Raw genomic sequence first — 19,399 nt, 5'->3', positions numbered from 1 at the left:
GAGGTGAGCTAGGGTGGGGAGTGGTTCCCCTGCATGCCGTGCCCCCCCTTACTTGCGGCAGGCGGCCCTCCCTGCGCCCCCCTGCCACAGGTCCCTCCACCTAAATGCTGACGACGACTGGGGCGGCCGAAGATCCGGCCGCTGCGGTCGCCGCCGAAGGACCCGAAATGTTGCCCCCCAAATGCTAGCGCCCTAGGTGACCGCCTAGGTTGCCTAATGGGTTGCTCCGGCCCTGGGTGTAAGCATGTTAGAAATCCTAATTTACTGCATTAATGATTGCTACTAAGCCCAAGGAGTGAAGTTCAACAAGTACAAGGAAATTGTTTGCTGCTTCTGCAACTGGTGGAAGATGAAACTGGGAGGAAACAGACTGCTGGATTGCATTGTCTTCTGAAGATATGTACATTACATATATTTATGTTATACTTCATCTGTTAGCAAGTTTTAAAATAACTATTCTAAAATGTATTATATTGAAGCATTTAATCCTGCCCTTAACATATATAATTTGTTTTTAAATCACTTTGCTTCTTATACAGAAAAGGGATCAAAACTACAAGCTAAAAGATAATCAATTTATGATAGTTTCCCTGAGGTACAAAGGAATCACACTTCATTTTATAAGCTAGAGATAGAAATACATCAGCCTGGTGATCTGCAGGCTGTGTATACTGCAGAAATGATGCAAACCATCCCCCTGCTGGCAAGTGGCAGCGCATTACTCAAAGCTCTAGCAGAAAGGAAACAGCAAATTCCATTATACCCTTCTAGTCAAAGAGATTCAATAAGAAAAACAAGCTGTATGAGAGGGACAGGGGCTAGGATACATTGATAAAATCAGAGCAAAAAGCTACAAAAGCAGGCTATTGTTTTAAACTTACACAATAATATATACCAGGGGTCTGCAACCTTTCAGAAGTGCTGTGCCGAGTGTTCATTTATTCACTCTGATTTGCGGTTTCACGTGCCAGTCATACATTTTAACGTTTTTAGAAGGTCTCTTTCTATAAGTCTATAGTATGGAACTAAACTATTGCTGTATGTAAAGTAAATAAGGTTTTTAAAATGTTTAAGATGCTTCATTTAAAATTAAATTAAAATGCAGAGACCCTGGACCCTGGTGGCCAGGACCCGAGCAGCGTGAGTGCCACTGAAAATCAGCTCGCGTGCCGCCTTCAGCACACGTGCCATAGGTTGCCTATCCCTGATATATACTATCATGTGGCAGTTAAATTTAAAAACTACTTCTGTCCATGAAAATTCTCTTTGGAAGAGTCAGCAAATAGAAAATAAATTTATAGGTTTGCATCACACACTGATATAATTCCTAAGCAGTTTCTAGAATGAGAAAACAATTTTCTGTACTATATAGCATTTTAATATGTTGTGCAATACTTAAGGTTTCTGCTCACAACATGAGCTTTTTCAAAGGGATTAGTCAAGGGAGCATATATTCTTATTAGAAGTTACTCCCAGTGGATATCCTGGGAAACTTGGAAAGCCCTCATCTTAACTGTGTATTTATTTTAAAATCAGATGTCTTTTCCACACATGCAGAACAGAGCTTACAGCACCAGCTAGTGTTTCCCTGCCAAGGCTTAGGAGGAAAACTTGGCAGCTTTTCGGTGTACCATTCTGTGTACCATTTACATCTAAATAGGTATCTGTGCCACAAGAAGCTTGTGAAAGCATGGCCACAATGAGCTTTTTCAATTTACAAATGTCCTAAATCCACTCTAAAGAAATTATTCAGAAGCAGGAAAATTACTTAGTCTGTAGCATTTTTAAAGTGTACAATACAAGAAATTAATTTATAGAGAAAATATTTATATTCAAATACTTGTTTGCAAAGCTTTATATTGGATACTTATTTGAATTATTATACACTATGCACCTCCTATACAAAAATAGCATTACTCATTGTCATGGATTAGCTTAGCACAGCAATAAGGAGTCATGGATTCCATATATTCCAGATAGCCAGATCTGGGGGAAAGAGATCAAAATGCATGGAAGAATTCAACTCAGGATGGGATGAGCAGAAATTTGACATAGTGGGCAAGCCTGTTGTCCACTTCCTTTTGTCTGCTCCCACAATACAAGCAAATAGATTCTAAGCAATAAGAGATAACAGTATAACAAGCATGTCGATAGGGAGCAGTCTGTGATGTGGAAATTTGAAAATGCCAAAAGCTGACTCAAGCAGATGAAACTGGCTGCCTCTAGTAGCAACTGATGAAGTTTCAATATGTGAAGTAAAAGAATAATCAGCAAGAGCTGACCATACTTATACATTAGGGGACTGATTCTGCAGCTCTTACTGACACAGGCAGTCCCATTAAAGTCAGTCTGACTACCCATATTAGTAGGAGTCCAGCAGAACAATATGCAGGCTTCCAGCCTTTTGACTCAATCTGAGAAACTGCTAGAGATCATAAGAGCAGCTGTGAAGATGACCCAGTTATGTAGAAAACTGATTACATTCCATCTGCAATGGCTATGCTGTCACAAAAAGAATGTTTAATTCTTTGAAGACATTCAAAGAAGAATCTTAAGCAAAAAAGGGAAATATTTTAATTAGAGTCTTTAAAAAAAGAACAAAACACAAAAAGGAGAGTTACATTTAGGGAAGAAACCATTTCAATAGTTGTTTCCAATTCTCTAAACTGACCTTAAAGAAGATACCTGACTAGCAAAAAGATGCACTTTTTTTTTCTTACTCTCTTCTTTTGAGAAGAGGACAGTTCATTATAAGAAAGCAGAGGTACCAAAGGAGTACCCAAAGCTCTGCTCAGTCTCTGTGAGATACCTTACTATGTTCGAAGGATAAGTCAGAAAATATCTATTATAGAATCATACTGGTCACACTATCATTATAGTCATGATAGAATTTCCATTGTAAGTCTCTGTTTTAAGCATATAACTTTCTGGAAAAAGACATGTTTTGCCCTGATATGCATTTTCATTTTATAACTTGAAGAAAATCTATTCAGCTATTTTATCACCCAAGCACAGAGAAAATGTTTTACAGTCCCAGAAAATATTGCTGAGATACTTTTTGGCACTTGTAAACTAAAGAACAGTTTCATATTAAAAGTTCAAACTTGGCATCTATGTTGTCCTGAAAGAATTAGTGTTCTGTCAAGTTAAGAAGAAGCTGTTAAGAAATAAATCTATAAAATGAATAAAAACAGTACTGTGTATGAACATATCTATTTTCCTTAGTGCAATGGTTTAGCTAAATCAGTTTAGTTAGACCAGTGCAATCCCCTATATCGATATTCTAAGGGCAGAGAGAGGTAGTAGCTATGTAGCTCTCTCATCAACAAAGCGCTGTCTACATGGGGGGGTTAAGGTTGGTATAACTACATTGCTCCAAGGTGTGGATTTTTCACACCCCTGTGCAACGTAGTTATACCAAACGAAGGGTACGTCTATACTACCCGCCGGATCAGCGGGTAGTGTTCGCTGTATCGGAGATCAATTTATCGTGTCTCGTCTGGATGCAATAAATCAATCCACTAATTGACGCCTGTACTCCACCTCGGCAGGAGGAGTAAGCGCAGTTGACGGGGGCACTGCGGCAGTCAACTCGCCACCATGAGGACGGCCAGGTAAGTCAAACTAAGATACTTCGACTTCAGCTACGCAAATAGCACAGCTGAAGTTTCGTATCTTAGTTCAAACTTCCCCGCTTAGGCCTTAGAGTGTAGTGGAGACCTGGCCTAAGGCTACTATGTCAGCATAGCTATGCTGGCATAAAACTGTAGAGTAGATGCAGCCTACCTGACAGAAGGTGTTTTTCTGTTGGCGTATGAAGACCATCCTCCTCAGCGAAGTTAGCTATGTCGACAGAAGCACATTTCCATCGACACAACTGGGTACATTGGGGATTAGGTCAGGATAGCTATGTAGGTCAGGGTGTTTTTTTCACATCTCTGACTGACACAGCTATGTCAACCTAACTTTTAAGTGTAGACTAAGTCTTATTTTGATTTAAGAGTAGCTTATTTTGATTTCGCTTAAATCTGTTTTTAATTTTCTTAAACTGAAATAACCTTGGGTTTAAACCAAAATAAGAGTGTCCACACAGCCTTTTGAACTGGCTTAACTGAAAAGGTTTAAAATCACACCGGAAGTTAAACTGGTATAACGCTGCATGTCAACAAGCCCTTAGTGACTATGGCCTGGTCCAGTCACAGATTTTGTGGTAGTATGTCAACTAGGGATGTGATGTTTTAGCATTACAGTTATGTCAGTATGACCCCTATTGTGAACACAGCTATACTGGTACAAAGGTGCCCTATAGCTGTATAGTTTATTCCCCTTCCCCAATGGAAAAGCTATACCTATTAAAAGCACATTTATGCCAATAACAGTGCATCCACAATCAGGGAAATGGGAAAGGCACTGCCTCATATTAACTACAATGTGTGTGTGTGCGCAGATGAAGCCTGAAGTACACAGCAACAGCTCAAATCTGGAAGATTCTAAGTGCTCCTGTGAACTGCTAAACACCTTCATCTGGGTGAAGTCAGTGGCAGTTGAAGGTGCTCAGCACTTAGCAGAAATGAGCCCTAAATGCAGTTATTCAGATAACACCACACACATTAATTGCAATAATATGTAGAATTCTGTATACCTGTGAGAAGACTCAAACACTTACTTGAATCTCATACCATACTTTATAATGAACATACATACTGTGAAATTCAGTACAGTTTTCTGTTTTAAGGTAAGGAAATGAAATACACACAACTACAAATTATGTGCATAAGTATTAGATTTTTAAATTAAATTAATTCTGGAAATTCAGAGCAACCATAGCCTATCAAATAAAGATAGCACATACACATGTAAAACACAGAACTTAACACTGTATATATATTTTATATTTCTGTATAGATGGACAAGGGGAGATGAGTTAGTTATTCTAGAAACTATAACTTTAAATTACACTATAGTTTGAAAAACTTAGGAAGTCACAGCCATCATAACTCTCAATTACATTTTAAAGAAATATTGCAGATTGTGTGTTTTTAATTGAGAGAGAACAAAGTTATGACAGTCTGCCCAAAATTGAAGTTTTACCTGTTCTCCTTTTAAAAATATATTTACATTTCAAGGTCAATAATAACCATAAAAAATGAGGTGATATGTGCAGCTCAAACATGCATTTTATATGCACATTATAATTTAATCACCATGTCCCAACAAATGCAGTGTCCTTTTTCACTGAACCACATAGCAATAGACCTAAAAGCAGTTAAAATAGCATTACTAAAGCAGATCAGAAGAAATCACACATTCAAAAAAAAATTATTTTTTTTTACCTTTACTGAAGCAGCAGCATAGAGCATATCTTCAAGAGTGAAATGGCAACACTGGTTCAAATATTCCTGACAAAATTCTTTTATGAGCTGTAGATTATATAGGCTATCAGCCAATGACATGGTCTCCTTCAAACAAACATCTAAAATGAATGCAGAAACAGAAAAAGTTAAGCATAACTACAGATCTGAAAATAAAAGCCTTACATGTAATAAGTGCTAAGCATTTTGCAGGTAGATTAAAAAATGAAAAATTTTTATCAAAAGGAATTTTTTAAAAATCAGGTTTTGAATTAGATTTTAATTTCAGAATCTTGTTATGTCATCTTACATTTTATTCCATTGCATTTTTATAGGTTTGTTTTTATGCTATCGAAGTAGATTAACATCTTGAATACTTTCTAAAACATGCTATGACTGGGTTTTTTTGGTAAATGATAATTCTAAATTATGATTTTTAATGACCCTTCCTGAAAATAAGTTATGATCTAACTCTTGACCCATTTATTATTTTGAGACCATCAGAAACACAACTTTATAACTTAAGTATATTGCACTGATTACAGTATCCCTCTTGCAACTAGGTTTTAAATGCTCAGATACTAGTAGTAAGGTAAATGGAATTTTACATCTGATACTGGAGTTCTCCAAGCATATTTATTTCTTATCACTGAACAGCCACTCTTAAGAGAATGTGCCTCAACATCACAAACTCTGGCTCCACCTATAAAAGCAATATCAGTTTGCGCACCATATACTCTCTTTTTTGGAGCCAACTGTTCAAAATGAGTTTAATACAAGTAATTGCAGGCCCTGATGCCCTCATTTCCTTTTACTATTCAAAATACCATTTATAGTCACAGAAGTGGTAATGGTGAGTAGGTCAGTGTGGTTCTGATGCTGCAATATACTCTACATACCACGTACAGCTGAGTAACTATCCTTTCTACTTCAATAATTGTCTTTTAAGAGATAGACTACAGTAATAACTCCCTAGAGAAGTTCTTAAAGAATGAGGTCCTGAAGGAAATAAAAAGGAAAGAATATAAGCATCAGATTTTATTACTAAATTGAGGGAGTACAGGTAAGTGAAGATGTGAATGAAGTTTCATGTGGCAGTGTGATGGGGTGGACTAGGTCCTGAGGTCCCCTGCGGGAGGCCTCATGGCCCTGCCACACCCCCGTCCCAGAAAAGGGCAGGAGAGGGTACTCCAAGCAGCCAATCAGGGCCCAGCAGGTCAGTATAGGAAGAGCTGCAGGGCCAGAGTGAGTTCAGTTCCTTGCTACAGCTGGAGGAGAGTGGATGGTGCTCCAGGCTGGCTGCTGGAACTCCACAAGGACAAGGCCCTGAGATAAGGGTGAAGAATATGCAGGAGCCATGGGGAAGGGGCCCAGGGAATTATAGCAGCAACACAGTTTATTTAAAGGGACATCATGGACAGCTGCTATCTATAGGGTCCCTGGACTGGGACCCGGAGTAAAAGGCGGACCCAGCTCTCCTCTACCAGCCACTGGAAAAGTGGCCTGGACTTTGATACACCCCAGAAGGGGAACCAAACTCTTTTAATGGCCCAAGTGAAGAGCTGGGGCCAGAAAGGCCCTGAGAGGGCAAAGACACTGCCCCCAGGGAAGGAGTCCTGGGGCACCGCTCTATTCTGGAGCAGGGACAAACTGAGAGAGACATTACAGAGGGCACTAAGAGAGGCCCCTGTTTGACTTTTACCCTGAAAGGGGTTTGTGTTGTTTTTATCTCACAGACAGACTGTATATGACTTGGCTGGAGGGCCGAGTCACCAAAGACCCACCACCAACAGAGAGAGAGAGAGTTAGGGTGACCAGACAGCAAGTATGAAAAATCGGGACAGAGTGCGGGGGGTAATAGGCACCTATATAAATCCCCAAATATCGTGACTGTCCCTATAAAATCAGGTCATCTAGTCACCCTAGAGTGTAGGCACATGCACTCGGCCAGGGGGTGCTCGCGAGAGGTGAGTGTGACCCCATTACAGGCAGCTTTACAGATTTCAGGGTGGAGACATTTCTCCAGCATTCCATGGAAGCTGTTTTACAACTACTAGGATGGGCTACCTGGTAGAGGGACTTATGTTGGTCATAGATAGGAGTTAATAATTTAGATAAATCTTTCAACTGAAACTGATACCAACTTGAATATGGCCACAAATACAAAAAAATCTTGAAACCAACAAAAAAAATTCTTTCTTCATCAGGCAACAAATCAATGCATTTTTAAACTGAAAATATTCAGGTTTAATTTCTTCTGTTAAATTTGGTTTGGGATAAAGACTACAAGAGACCAACTAATTAAGATGGAATTTAGGATGTGGATGTAGCATCTACTTTACCTTACAGATGAAAGGAGGATCTGGCATAATCAGCCTCACTCAGCCTGTTTGTTGATCTAATAGCTACTGAGACTGCAGCTTTGAGAGACAGGGGAGTAAAAGTGGTCTTGTCAGTACTGAGTTCTAATTTCAGGAATGTAAAGCCTCACACTAGAGGATATACAAAAATAATGCCCTATTCATAGTCTGTCAGGGTTGGAAGGGACCTCAGGAGGTCATCAAGACCAATCATCAGACAAATTTTTGCCCCAGATTCCTGAATGACCCCCTCAAGGATTGAACTTGCAACTCTGGATTTAGCAGGCCAATGCTCAAACCACTGAACTATCCCTCCCCCCTTCATTCAGATGAAGAAAAACTATTGTTCCCTGGACTGGAAGATTATGAAAAATTGCTAAAAGCAGCCAGGTACGGTCTTTTTTTTCTTTTCTAAAGAAAGCAAGTAGTCCAGAATACAAAGAATGAGAAGACATTAGGTCTCTGTTTCTGCTTTCTTCCCTATTTATTAAAGCTTCTCCATTTTACTGCATACCCTTTTGGTAGCTGGTGTCCTTAATTCCAAAATGACCTGGTGCTTCCCATGTGAACATTCAAATCTAATAAGTGTCAAGAATAATACTGTTAGATAGAGTAAGCCTCAATAAAACTTTATATTTGTAATGTTTTCTAAGGTTCTCACAGTAGGACCTGATCACCTCTGACTTTATTTTCGAGACAAAAGGGGAGACTTCACATGCATATTTTAAAAGAGTAAATGGGATATTATGGCTAGGAGATCCAAACAATAAAACTGGTGATATTAAGCTAGGGATTCGAGGATGACATGAGCCCTGTCTTGCTTCACTGTTATGAAAAACAGAGAGTGGAGGAATCTGTGGGAAGGCATACATGAGATTCCAACTCTAGGCCTAAAAAATGCATCAGTAAGAAATTCTGAATCTCAATCTGTTCTCAAACAGTAAGTGGACAAGGTGTTAGCACTGGAAGCAAAGATCCAAAGAGTTAGCATCCATGGCAGTCCTGGTTTCAACCCTTCTCTGATCAGACACACTAGACAATAACAGCACATGCCTGGATTTGACACTTACATAACTTGAAAGCCAACTTTTTCCATCTCATAAGCCCAAGAGCGACTGGAGTTTTTCTTTCTTAAATCTGGAGGCTTCTAGTACTGAAGGCATTCTTTGGAATGGTTTTGCATAGGGATTTCACACTTCAGATCTGAGCAAGCCTGAGATCCATGTGCATGATCCCAACAAGGCTGAAGCTTTCATGGGGAGAACAGAAGGCTAGAGAATGACCAAAGAGGACTGGATGACAAGACACTTTAGGCACCGAAGGATGTGCTCTCAAGAGTGAGGAATCTGCCAAAACAGTTCCTTATGGAATTATCTTTACAAACTTATATTTGCTTGGTGATTTATAGATAGTAATGGTAAACATAATATTGGGAGATACCCTGGTAAGTAGTGCTCTCGCTTTAAAAACTGAAATTTTATGCATGAGTCAGAGCTTTTAAGAAACTCTCACATTTTACCTCTTCTGTATCTATGCTATTCAATGCCACCATTCTAATGTATACTGAAGAAAAAGCCATTTTAACTTGCATCACCATCTTTTTAATAGCAGAGAGTCATCTAACATACACACTCACCCTCCAGTTTGACAATATCAGGACAGTAGAAGTGGATCAGAGCAGCTAAAGCACAACCATCTGTACCATCCTTCAGCAGATTTTCTACCAATGGAATGCAAGGCAGCTGCTTAAGCAGTGTTTGCTCCTTCCTGTAACGAGCCTACCATGTAGAAAGAGGAGATTAAAATAGACATATGCTCAGAAACATATGTGAAAACAGATTTGTACTGTAGATTCTGTGTTCCATTAGTGAAAAGGCATTAAGTAATATCAAGTCAGTCACCATTTTGTCAGTGGTTACTTTCTGTAGATTAATATTTATGCTAAACAAATAGGCAAAATGTAGATAGATTTAAAAGGAAATAAGCCCATATGATAATATTGCAACTTTCATTCAAAATTACTGTGCTACCAAAGTTTGATCAAATACATACAATATTCGAATTCACTCTGAAATCAGATAATTCATTTATCACTATTAGGAGAATAACCTACAAATAGTGGGATTCAATTTCATAAGCATTCAAAAATTATTTATTTGTCTAACATAATGGGCCAAATCCTCAGCTGGTGTAACTCTGCATTGCTCCTTGAAAGTGAACTGAGCTATGCCAGTATGCACCACATGAGGATCTGGGCCAATACGTGCTTCAGTTATAACAGACCTGCTGCCAAGTTCAAAAGTAGAGAAATCTGGATTTGATCAGCTCCATTTTAATTTTAGTCTGTGTCATACAGACAACAGTGCATTATAGTCAAGATTACTAGGGTAAAAGAACATTACAAAAAGAAAACATTTAGAAAAACTTTTTTTTTGCTCTAATTTCATATTGGTCATTCTTAATGTGTCTTCTCACATCCTCTGGAGTGGCAGATTAAAAAAAAAGGGACATATAAAATGATGTATTTACTAACTTGTTGATATGACCTTTTAATTTTCAAATATTACAGAAAGTTTACAATCTGTCTTCATACCTAAGTGCTAATTATGATGTCAAGAATATCCCGGAGCTAACTAATTTTATGTTTAAGTTATGTATATATTTAGATGGAATCTGAGGGATCTCTTTTGAGGTTCTGAGAATTCACTCACTCTAACCCTGAAAATTATACTTTTGGTGAGAACCAGATGGGATTCCATTCGGTGCAGTTCCGTGTCTCTCTTAAATTGGCCAAAATGGTGGATTATTGAGAGATGTAGAACTCCCAAACTGTATTACCTTGTGGAGAGATACCAGTACTGTGAACTGAAGACAAGTCTTTACACCAGAATGGCCCAGATAACTTTTAACCAGTTATATTTTCATATTTAAAGAATAAGATTTAAAGCTTTACTTCAAGCTTGAAATGTGGTGACTCTATTGTATGAAGTATGTTGTATGAAGATACAAATGGCAGAAGACAGTTTCCCCTTGCTATGGCAGACATCTGAAAATGCTAAACAAAATGTGTTTATCTTTCATGTATTATTAATATTTGATTTGCATATGTTAGTAACACTTTAAATTACCTATATTTAAGCAAGACATTTTTCTTCCTGTCAGAGCTTTTTCCTCCCCCTCTAACTTGCAATTCTTTACTCATGACAATCTAATCTATTGTCATGGAAATCACTATAATGTCACAAATATAGAATTATGGTTTTCCTCCATGGAAATGGTTTAGAAATGAAGTGTGAGGAGAAATGTTTTACTTAGATTTGATTTTATTATTAGATAACAATAGCAAAGAAGATGCAGTAACAAATAATATACAGACTGGCTCAAAAATCATAATTAAAAATTTCTCCCAATAATTTAATATATTGTTTTAAAAACAAAGTCTCTCAATTTTGTTTAAAGAACATTTTAAAGTTGTTTTAAATACAGAGTACAATGGCTGGCTTAGCAGCATATCATGATATGCCACCACACAATGACTTTCTGAGAGAAAGCTTCCTGTCACTTAAATGATGATTCAGGTTGCCTTAGGAACATTGTCTACAGACTACTCTTGGAAACTATGTCAAACCTTTAAGGTAGACCTGGAAGAAGATGGTCGTTTGAGAGAGTAGAAATACCCAACTTTAGGAAAAATAAGTTAAAATATAGTCAAATCTACTAGGTTGCTCAAGGTATTTTTGTATCGTTTTAATAGGAATTTATTCAGCATTTGATAAAGAAGGCAACAGATGTTATGCTACTTCAACTTACTGTGTAGCCACCAGTGACTGGTTTTTACTTTTAATTTGGAAGAAAATCTCCTGTAATCATTTAGAAAGTGTGATGATAAACATGGTCATAACAAAATATAACACCTCAACATGCTAGTACCATATTTATCAAAAGATTGTACAGCACTGCTTTTAATAACTGCACAGCAAATACATATGATGTTTCTAATATACTGCTGGGGAACTATGGGTAAACTAATACCGTATGCAAAAACAGCAATAACAAAAGGTTTATTCTGAAACAGCTCTTCGCTAGCATTCTGGTTTAATGGAAATACTCTGTGTCAGATTTTGATGTGAGATGTAGTTTATTTTCGTAGGTCTGTAATGAGCATACACAGCCCACTTGTGGCTTTACTCCTCTATGTTAGTTATGTTGTTGTCCTTTCATTCCTGAAATAAGAACATTTAATGGTATTACATAGTCCAGAACTGAATAGTCTCTTTAAATATATGTAGATATCAATGCAGAGCAGAAAAAAAGACAAAACTGCAGAGGAATTACTTTTATACTACAGACTCTTATGAATTTGGGTTCAATCAGCTAGAAATAGAACAGCTGTAGTCACTATTACAAACTGTTTTTTAATGCTGTTCTTTAGGCAATGGCAAAACTTTATTTACAGTAAGCAGTTCCTAGGTGCATTTTTCTCTCTTTGCAATATATAAACCATCTCTTATTAGTTAAAACAAAACTATCTGAGGGCCTGCCCAAGTGCTACATGTGTGATTTGATTGAAAGATCAAAAGTACATTTTTGGACAACAGAACAAAATGCAATACAGCATTTACTTGAACATCTACAGACTAAGTAAATCTCAAAGCAGGTCCATACCCATAGTATGGATTTATTGATGACAGAGAAAATAGCATATTATCTTTATTGTTGAAGTGTAGCAAGGGGATACATTAATTAAACTGCACACAATTTTAGTGCAAATTACAATATGATAAAGGAAAATGATCACCCCCAGAAGAGAGAGTATCAAGGAAATAAATTTAGTTTGTTATTAATGAAGCACAGACTTACATTATTATGCTTTTATAATTTTAACAATAGGGGGATAACCAATGTTTTGCTCCCCTAAATACTCATCACTAATTGAAAAGACAGAAACTAGGATAAATGGTGTGTGTGACACACACTTTTAATAAGTGTCTAAAAACTTCAAATGCCACAAAGGTTGGCTTCTGTGGATCAACGTTCTTAATAAAGTACACAAGCAGCTCTGATTCACTCTGAATAGGAGTTTGCATATGAACCAAGCAAAGAACCTTACTAGAGAGAGTACAGAGAGGATATTTTATATTCTGAGATGAGGTAAGAGAAGGCAACACACTGCACTATAAAAAGTAAAATATCATAACCACTACAGATGCATGTCAACTGTTCTTAAAGCAACTTTTGATCCAATATCATACCTTAAATTTTAATTTTCCCCAGATTACCTTGAAAGACTGGATTCTAAACTATGTGAACCCTACGGACAGCAATCTACTATACTATAATCTGAGATAAATGAAATGAATGAGTACACCAGTATGACATGGACAAACCCATTCTCATTTTAAGCTATTAGATCAAAGGTGAAGCAGTCAGGCAAACTTACAGGAACCAGTTTCCAAAACCATTTGGTAGGAGACTTCAGAGGAAGCAGTAGAAAAAAGAAAAAACAAAAAGCAAAAGGAAATTTTTTTATCAGATTTTATACTTTATCCTTACATAGCAATTTTGCTATAAACTCTCAGTTTTGTACAATGGTGTATTATAATTTCATAATAAATGCTATTGGCACTGTAACCTTCATACATGATAAAATGAAATTCTTTAATAGTAAAACTAATAATGGAATGATAGTTTTCAGTCTCTGTTGATCAACAGAGTAATTTTCCCACACTAAAAAGACACAGATTTTTAAATTACTATTATTTTATTTGATGTCCTCACACATCTAATTGCACCCGGGATATGCAATCAATTTTACCAAATGAGGAATTCATCTGAGACTATGATCAAAATGAAATGACTCAGAACATAGAATATGTAAGCAAGCAAAAAAGGTCACACAATGTATAGTAACAGGTCTAAACATGCTTGTACAGCAACATTACAAATCCCAGTGAGGTTTTTAACAGTTAATTCCAATGTCAACCAGTAACGTTTCATACACGTTTAAAAATATTTTGTAAATATAGTCCTATGACAATCTTCAGAAAAATGAGGGGTGCGGGCAAGCATGTATTTGCAATTACAAGTCACATTAGCATCAGCTACATGATGGGCAATGACCTGAATGTATAACCTAGTTTTCATGTGCGTAGTTTTCTTTCAGCTACTTCTAGGGAAGGGGGCGGAGGGGATCAGAATGGGTGGATTTAATCATCAAATAGTCTATTAAATATATAGACTAGATTTGCAAAGAATCAAAGTAAATTCACTCTAAATACTTAATCCCAACAAACCCATTGAAAAAAAAAACAATGGAAATTATTTCATTAATTTCAAAGGGTTTTAGATTAGTCCCTAATTGTGCTTATAGGTTTCAGAAAAATATTTATTACAAAAAAACAGTTACTGTACTGTAACTGTTGATTTTTTGAGATGTGGGTGCAGATGTGTATTCCACTCAGGTGAGCAAGCACCCAGTGCATCAACACTGGAAACCTTTCCTAGCAATACCAGTAGGGATGACGCTCATGCCCTCTGGCCCTGAACCCCTTCCCTGGCTATTGAATGGAACTGCCACCCCAACCCCTCTCAGTTCCTTTGCTCCAAATGTCAAGACAAAACACTCTGATGCAGAGGGGCTGGAGGTTGGGTTGTAGAATACATGTCTCCATCCACATCTAGAAGAACAACAGTTACAGTACAAGTAACCATTTTTCCTTTGAGTGGTTGTAGATGTGTATTCCATTCAGTTGACTCACAAGCCGTACTTTAAGGTGGTGGGACATGGAGTCTACTTCAACAACTGCAGAATTGCCTTTACAAAGTTTGCATCTGACCTAGATGCAGTGCTAACAGCATAGTGCTTGATAAAAGTATATACAGAAGACTGGGTGGCAGCCTTGCCAATGTCCAATATCAAAATAGCACTTAGGAATGCTATCGTTGTTGGTTGAGCCCTCATCAAATAAGTCCATAATCTCTGAGGAAGCATGATCTGAGGAACAGCTACTTTATATACTATTGTAATGCAGGAAGTTATTCACCTGGAAATCTGCCTAGAGTCAGCCTGACCCTTCCTTTGATCTGCATAGGAGACAAAAAATGAGGTGATGAATGAAAAAATGTAGTCCTCTCTAGGTAAAACGCCAAGCATCATCTCATATCCAATGAATGAAGTTGCTGTTCATATGTATTTGATTGTTGTTTGGGAAAGAATAGCAAAAATATTACTTGGTTGAGGTGAAATTGGGAAACCACTTCCAACAAAAATCTTGGATGTGACCATAGGGCCACTTTGTCTTTGAAAAACTGTGTAAACTGCATATACCATTATGGCCTGCAGTTCACATACTCTCCTTGCAGATGTTATAGCAAGAAGAAAGGCTGTCTTCTGGCACAGGAGGGACAGAGAACAGGTTGCCAGAGGCTCAAGTGAAGGCCCGATAAGAGCAGTTAACACAGTATTAAGGTCTCACAAGGGAACTGGCTCTTTCACTGCTGGGTGGAGACTAATGACTCCTCCTAGAAATCTTGCTACCATGGTATTAGAGAAAATTGACTTCATTTGGGTCAGAGGATGAAACGCCAAGATCACCTGTTACTGGATCTTCAAGGAGCTGAGAGACAGATCAGAGGACTGAAGGTGTAGCAGATACTTCAAAATGTCCCAAATGCAGGCTAGCCTTTGTCGAATCCCCAGGCTAGCGATCACATCAAAAGCCACTTCCACTTGGTCAAATAGGTAGCTCTTGTGGACGGTTTTCTATTACTGAATAGCACTTGCTAAAAAGCTTCCAAACAGCATTCCTCTGCCTCCTCATCTAAACATGCAGCATCCATGCCATGAGGTGTAGACTTCTGAACACTGGATGCAAAACTCAACTGTGGTGCTAAGTCAGCAGATTATGATAAAGAGGAAGAGTGGTGGGAGGTCGAACTGACAGACTTAGTAGGTCAGAGAATCAACATTGCCTTGGCCAAACTGATGCAGTAAGAATTAGTTTGGCATGATCCAACTTCAGTTTAAGAATAATGAGGAATGAGGGGTACCAGGGGAAAGGCATACATCAGTGCCGATCCCCAATTCAGATGGAAGGCATCTGTTAAGGAGCCTGGACTGAGACCTACTTGAGAGCAAAAAAATGATGTCTCTTGTCTCAAACTGGTCTATAATCAGGATGTCTCTTGTAAGAAGATGGAATTCAGCACACCACTTGTGATTCTGGGAGAAATTCCTGCTGAGATGATTGGACTAGTGATTCTGGACCCCAGGTAAATGAGCAGCTGCGGGAATTATACTTTCCTTGATGCAGAACTGACAAAATTTTATTGCATCCTAGGATCATAATACATTGTGGTGCTGCGTATATGAACTGCTGCACTCCAATGTGATTCTGAAAGGCTGGGCAGGCATTGTAAATGGCTTGAAGCTCCAGGATGTTGATATGAAAGGAAGCCTCCTTTTCGACCATAAGCCCTGAATTTTCAGTGTTTCTAGATGAACTCCCCAACCTATTGAGGAAGCATTGGTGACTATAATCCTGGTTGTTGGAAAACAACCAAAGGGAATACCCTGGCATATATTGCTCAGAACTGTCCACCACTGTAAGAAGTCCAGGATCACTGGAGGCATTTGGACAAGCTTGTCCAACAACTGACAACTCGGGCAATAAACCAACTTCAACCACATTTGAAGAGGATGAAGGCACAATCTCACAGGCTGGACTACATAAGTGCATGAAGCCATATGGTGTAGAACTTCAGGCACACATGGACTGTAGTTGAAGGTTAGGATTCAAGTGCCAGACACAGGTGACAAATTGCTTGAAACTGTTTGTTTGGCAGAATCACTCTCAAATTTATTAGTCTAGTAGGGACCTAATTCATCAGTTTGTTCAGTTAGCATTAATGTCAACGTTCCTTTGTTCAAAATCAGACCCAGATGATCAAAGAGACATAGTGTGAATTGGTATTACAGAGGACTTGTTTTTTGGACTTGCCTCTGACTAACCAATTGTCCAGGTTTGGGCAGACAAGAATTCCTCTTCTTCTGAGATATGCTGCTACTAGAGTGAAGCATTTGGTAGAAACCCATGGAATGGAGGAAAAGCCAAAGGGAAGCACAGTGTACTGATAAGGTTGACCTCCACTACAAATCTCATAAACCTCCTGTGACTTGGGAAGATTACTGTATGGAAGTAAGCATCCTGAAGATTGAGGGCTGCAAACTGGCTGTTGTGATTCAGAATGGGAGTATAGTCCCTAGGGTACCCATGCACAGTCTCATGTATTTGATGTACTTGTTGAAAACACAGAGACTGAGGCTAGGTCTCATCCCTCCCTTGGACTTGGGGATCAGGAAGTACTATGAGTAGAAACCCTTTCCCTGATTTTGAAGTGGAAACTCCTCTATGGCCCCCAAAGCCTGGAGAGTCTGCACATATTGAAGGAGCAGAAACTAGTGAGAGGGGTCCCTGAAAAGGGAAAGAGTAGTTGAGTGGGAAGGGTGAACAGGCTGGAACTGAACGACATACCCCAGTCCCACAATGCTTAGTGCCCACTTGTCCATAGTTATTGACTCCCAAACCCTGTAGAAAAGGGATAGCCTGTTCCCAAACAAAAGGGAAATGTCATGAAGCTTGAGAACTGGAATGCCAACCTCAGGGAGAGTGTTGAGTAGGCTGCTTTCCCAAAACAGATAAAGGACAAGCTGATAGGTTAAAATTGGGACAAGAAGACCTATTTCTATGAGACTTGTGCCCCTTTCTGGAGAATTATCCTGCAGGATAATTTGAACTAAAGAACTGCTGAGGGTGACATTGCTGCTATTGTTGTTGTTCCGGGAAGTGATGCATCTTTACCACTGAGGTAAAAACCCCCAACAAACACAACATAGCTTGAGTCTTCAAGGGAATGTAATGTTTCATCAGTTTTCTCTGAAAGTAAAAATTGACTGTCAAAGAGTAGGTCCTCAATTGTCTGTTGGACCTCAGGAGTTATACCAGAGTTCTGCAACCATGAAGTCCTTCTCATTGTTACAGCAGAGGCCATAACTCTAGAAGAAGCATCAGCCATGTCTCAAACTAACTGTAGTGATGTTTTTGCCACTCGACAGTCTTCTTCAATGAAAGCCTTAAACTCTTCGCTACAGGATTCTGGGCAACTTATCTGTTAATTTTGCCATTGCTTCCCAATTTACAAAAGTCGTACTTTGATAAAAGTGCCTGCTGATTGGCAACATGCATTTGTAAGGAAGAGGTAGAATACATTTTCCTCCCAAACACATTGAATAGGGGGGGAGGGATAGCTCAGTGGTTTGAGCATTGGCCTGCTAAACCCAGGGTTGTGAGTTCAATCCTTGAGAGGGCCACTTAGGGATGTGGAGCAAAAATTGGTCCTGCTAATGAAGGCAGGGGGCTGGACTCAATGACCTTTCAAGGTCCCTTCCATCTCTAGGAGACTGGTATATCTCCAATTATTACTTTTTTTTTTGAGGGGGCAATTTGGGGATTGGTCCTGCTTTGAGCAGGGGGTTGGACTAGATGACCTCCTAAGGTCCCTTTCAACCCTAATATTCTATGAAAAGTTCTATGAAAGTTCTTTGAAGCTTTTAAAATCTTTGTTCTTTGGTGTCAATTTATATCTCCCTGTCTTAACCTCTCATTAGCTGCCATTACAACAAGAAATTTAAGTACTGCAAATAGATGCACTCAAAACCATGCAGAGGCACGTTACATCTTTTATCTGTACACTTCGTTGTGGGTGGTAGGGAAGCTGGAGTGTTCCATAGAGTCCTTGCTGGCTCCAAGATCACTTCATTTATGGGGAGAGCCACTTTCCCTGGAGCTGAGGATAGGAGAATATACAGTAACTTATGGATGTTCTCCTGAATACCGAAGGCTGAAACCATGAGCCTCAGGAGGTCGTGACATTATTTAAAATCCTCAGATACAGGGGAGGAATATTCTGGCATTACAGAGTTGTCTAGCAATGAAGAAGAGGAAGGAAGCAAAGCAAGAAGAATCTCCTGTGATGCCTGTAACAACAATTCAGACTGAACCAGTTCCACCGGAGCAACTGCCATTTGTGGCTGCAGTGATAGAGGCTCAATAGGAGAGGCTCCCAGCAGAATAGGATTGCGCCATTGATCAGAACCTCACTGACTGTGGAACATCCCAGGGATCCCAACAAGGCCATAGTGGGTAGGGATACGGCATAGATGGCCAGTAGGAACTAGGCCAAGAAGTCCTCTCTCAACTATGAAAGCATTCACAGTATTAGTACCAGTGGTAATCCCCAGGAAGTCTCGGTGTTTTTCAAAAGCAATACTTAGAAGGTAACAGAGAGGAGGAGGATGTCTCCAACCCTGAGGAATCTTCCAAGTTGTCAACAGAGGCAACAGAATAGCCATCCCCGATGGGGCCAGCAAACATCCCGCCTCATTTGAAGTTTAGCTCATCAGTACCGAGAAAGATAAAGCACTCAGTACTTTAAGCACTGATATGGACCTTACACTCAGTACCAGAGCAAACGTCTGCACTGAAATTGAAGCCGTTCCCATTCCTACAGAAGCAGTGTGCTCTGCAGTTGTCACTGGTACAGAAGGTAGTACCTGTGCTGACACGCTTCTCAGTACCAAAACAGTGGGTTACCCCAACCCTGCACCCTGAACTGGAAAAGGCACAGAAG

The 19,399-nt window shown here is 39.0% G+C and overlaps 1 protein-coding gene across 12 annotated transcripts in view; it reads right to left on the bottom strand.

Annotated features, from left to right (window-relative positions):
* The window catches only part of CAMSAP2 (calmodulin regulated spectrin associated protein family member 2), a 166,204-nt gene that overhangs the window by 48,282 nt on the left and 98,523 nt on the right, over positions 1-19,399 (bottom strand). For 9 of the 12 annotated variants that reach the window (XM_039484323.1, XM_039484324.1, XM_039484319.1 and 6 more), the window contains 3 exons: positions 13,152-13,184; positions 9,348-9,489; positions 5,334-5,473 (listed from right to left, as the gene is read on the bottom strand). In XM_039484323.1, coding sequence (XP_039340257.1) covers positions 5,334-5,473; positions 9,348-9,489; positions 13,152-13,184 — 315 coding nt within the window. The remainder of the gene's footprint in view (positions 1-5,333; positions 5,474-9,347; positions 9,490-13,151; positions 13,185-19,399) is intronic. The other 3 variants (XM_039484325.1, XM_039484326.1, XM_039484322.1) reach the window with 1 other exon arrangement.

This window comes from Mauremys reevesii, linkage group 8 (genome assembly GCF_016161935.1).
Source record: "Mauremys reevesii isolate NIE-2019 linkage group 8, ASM1616193v1, whole genome shotgun sequence".
Lineage (NCBI taxonomy): Eukaryota > Metazoa > Chordata > Testudines > Geoemydidae > Mauremys > Mauremys reevesii.
The sequence above is the reverse complement of the archived record's forward strand: the minus strand, read 5'-3'. Positions and strand labels throughout refer to the sequence as shown.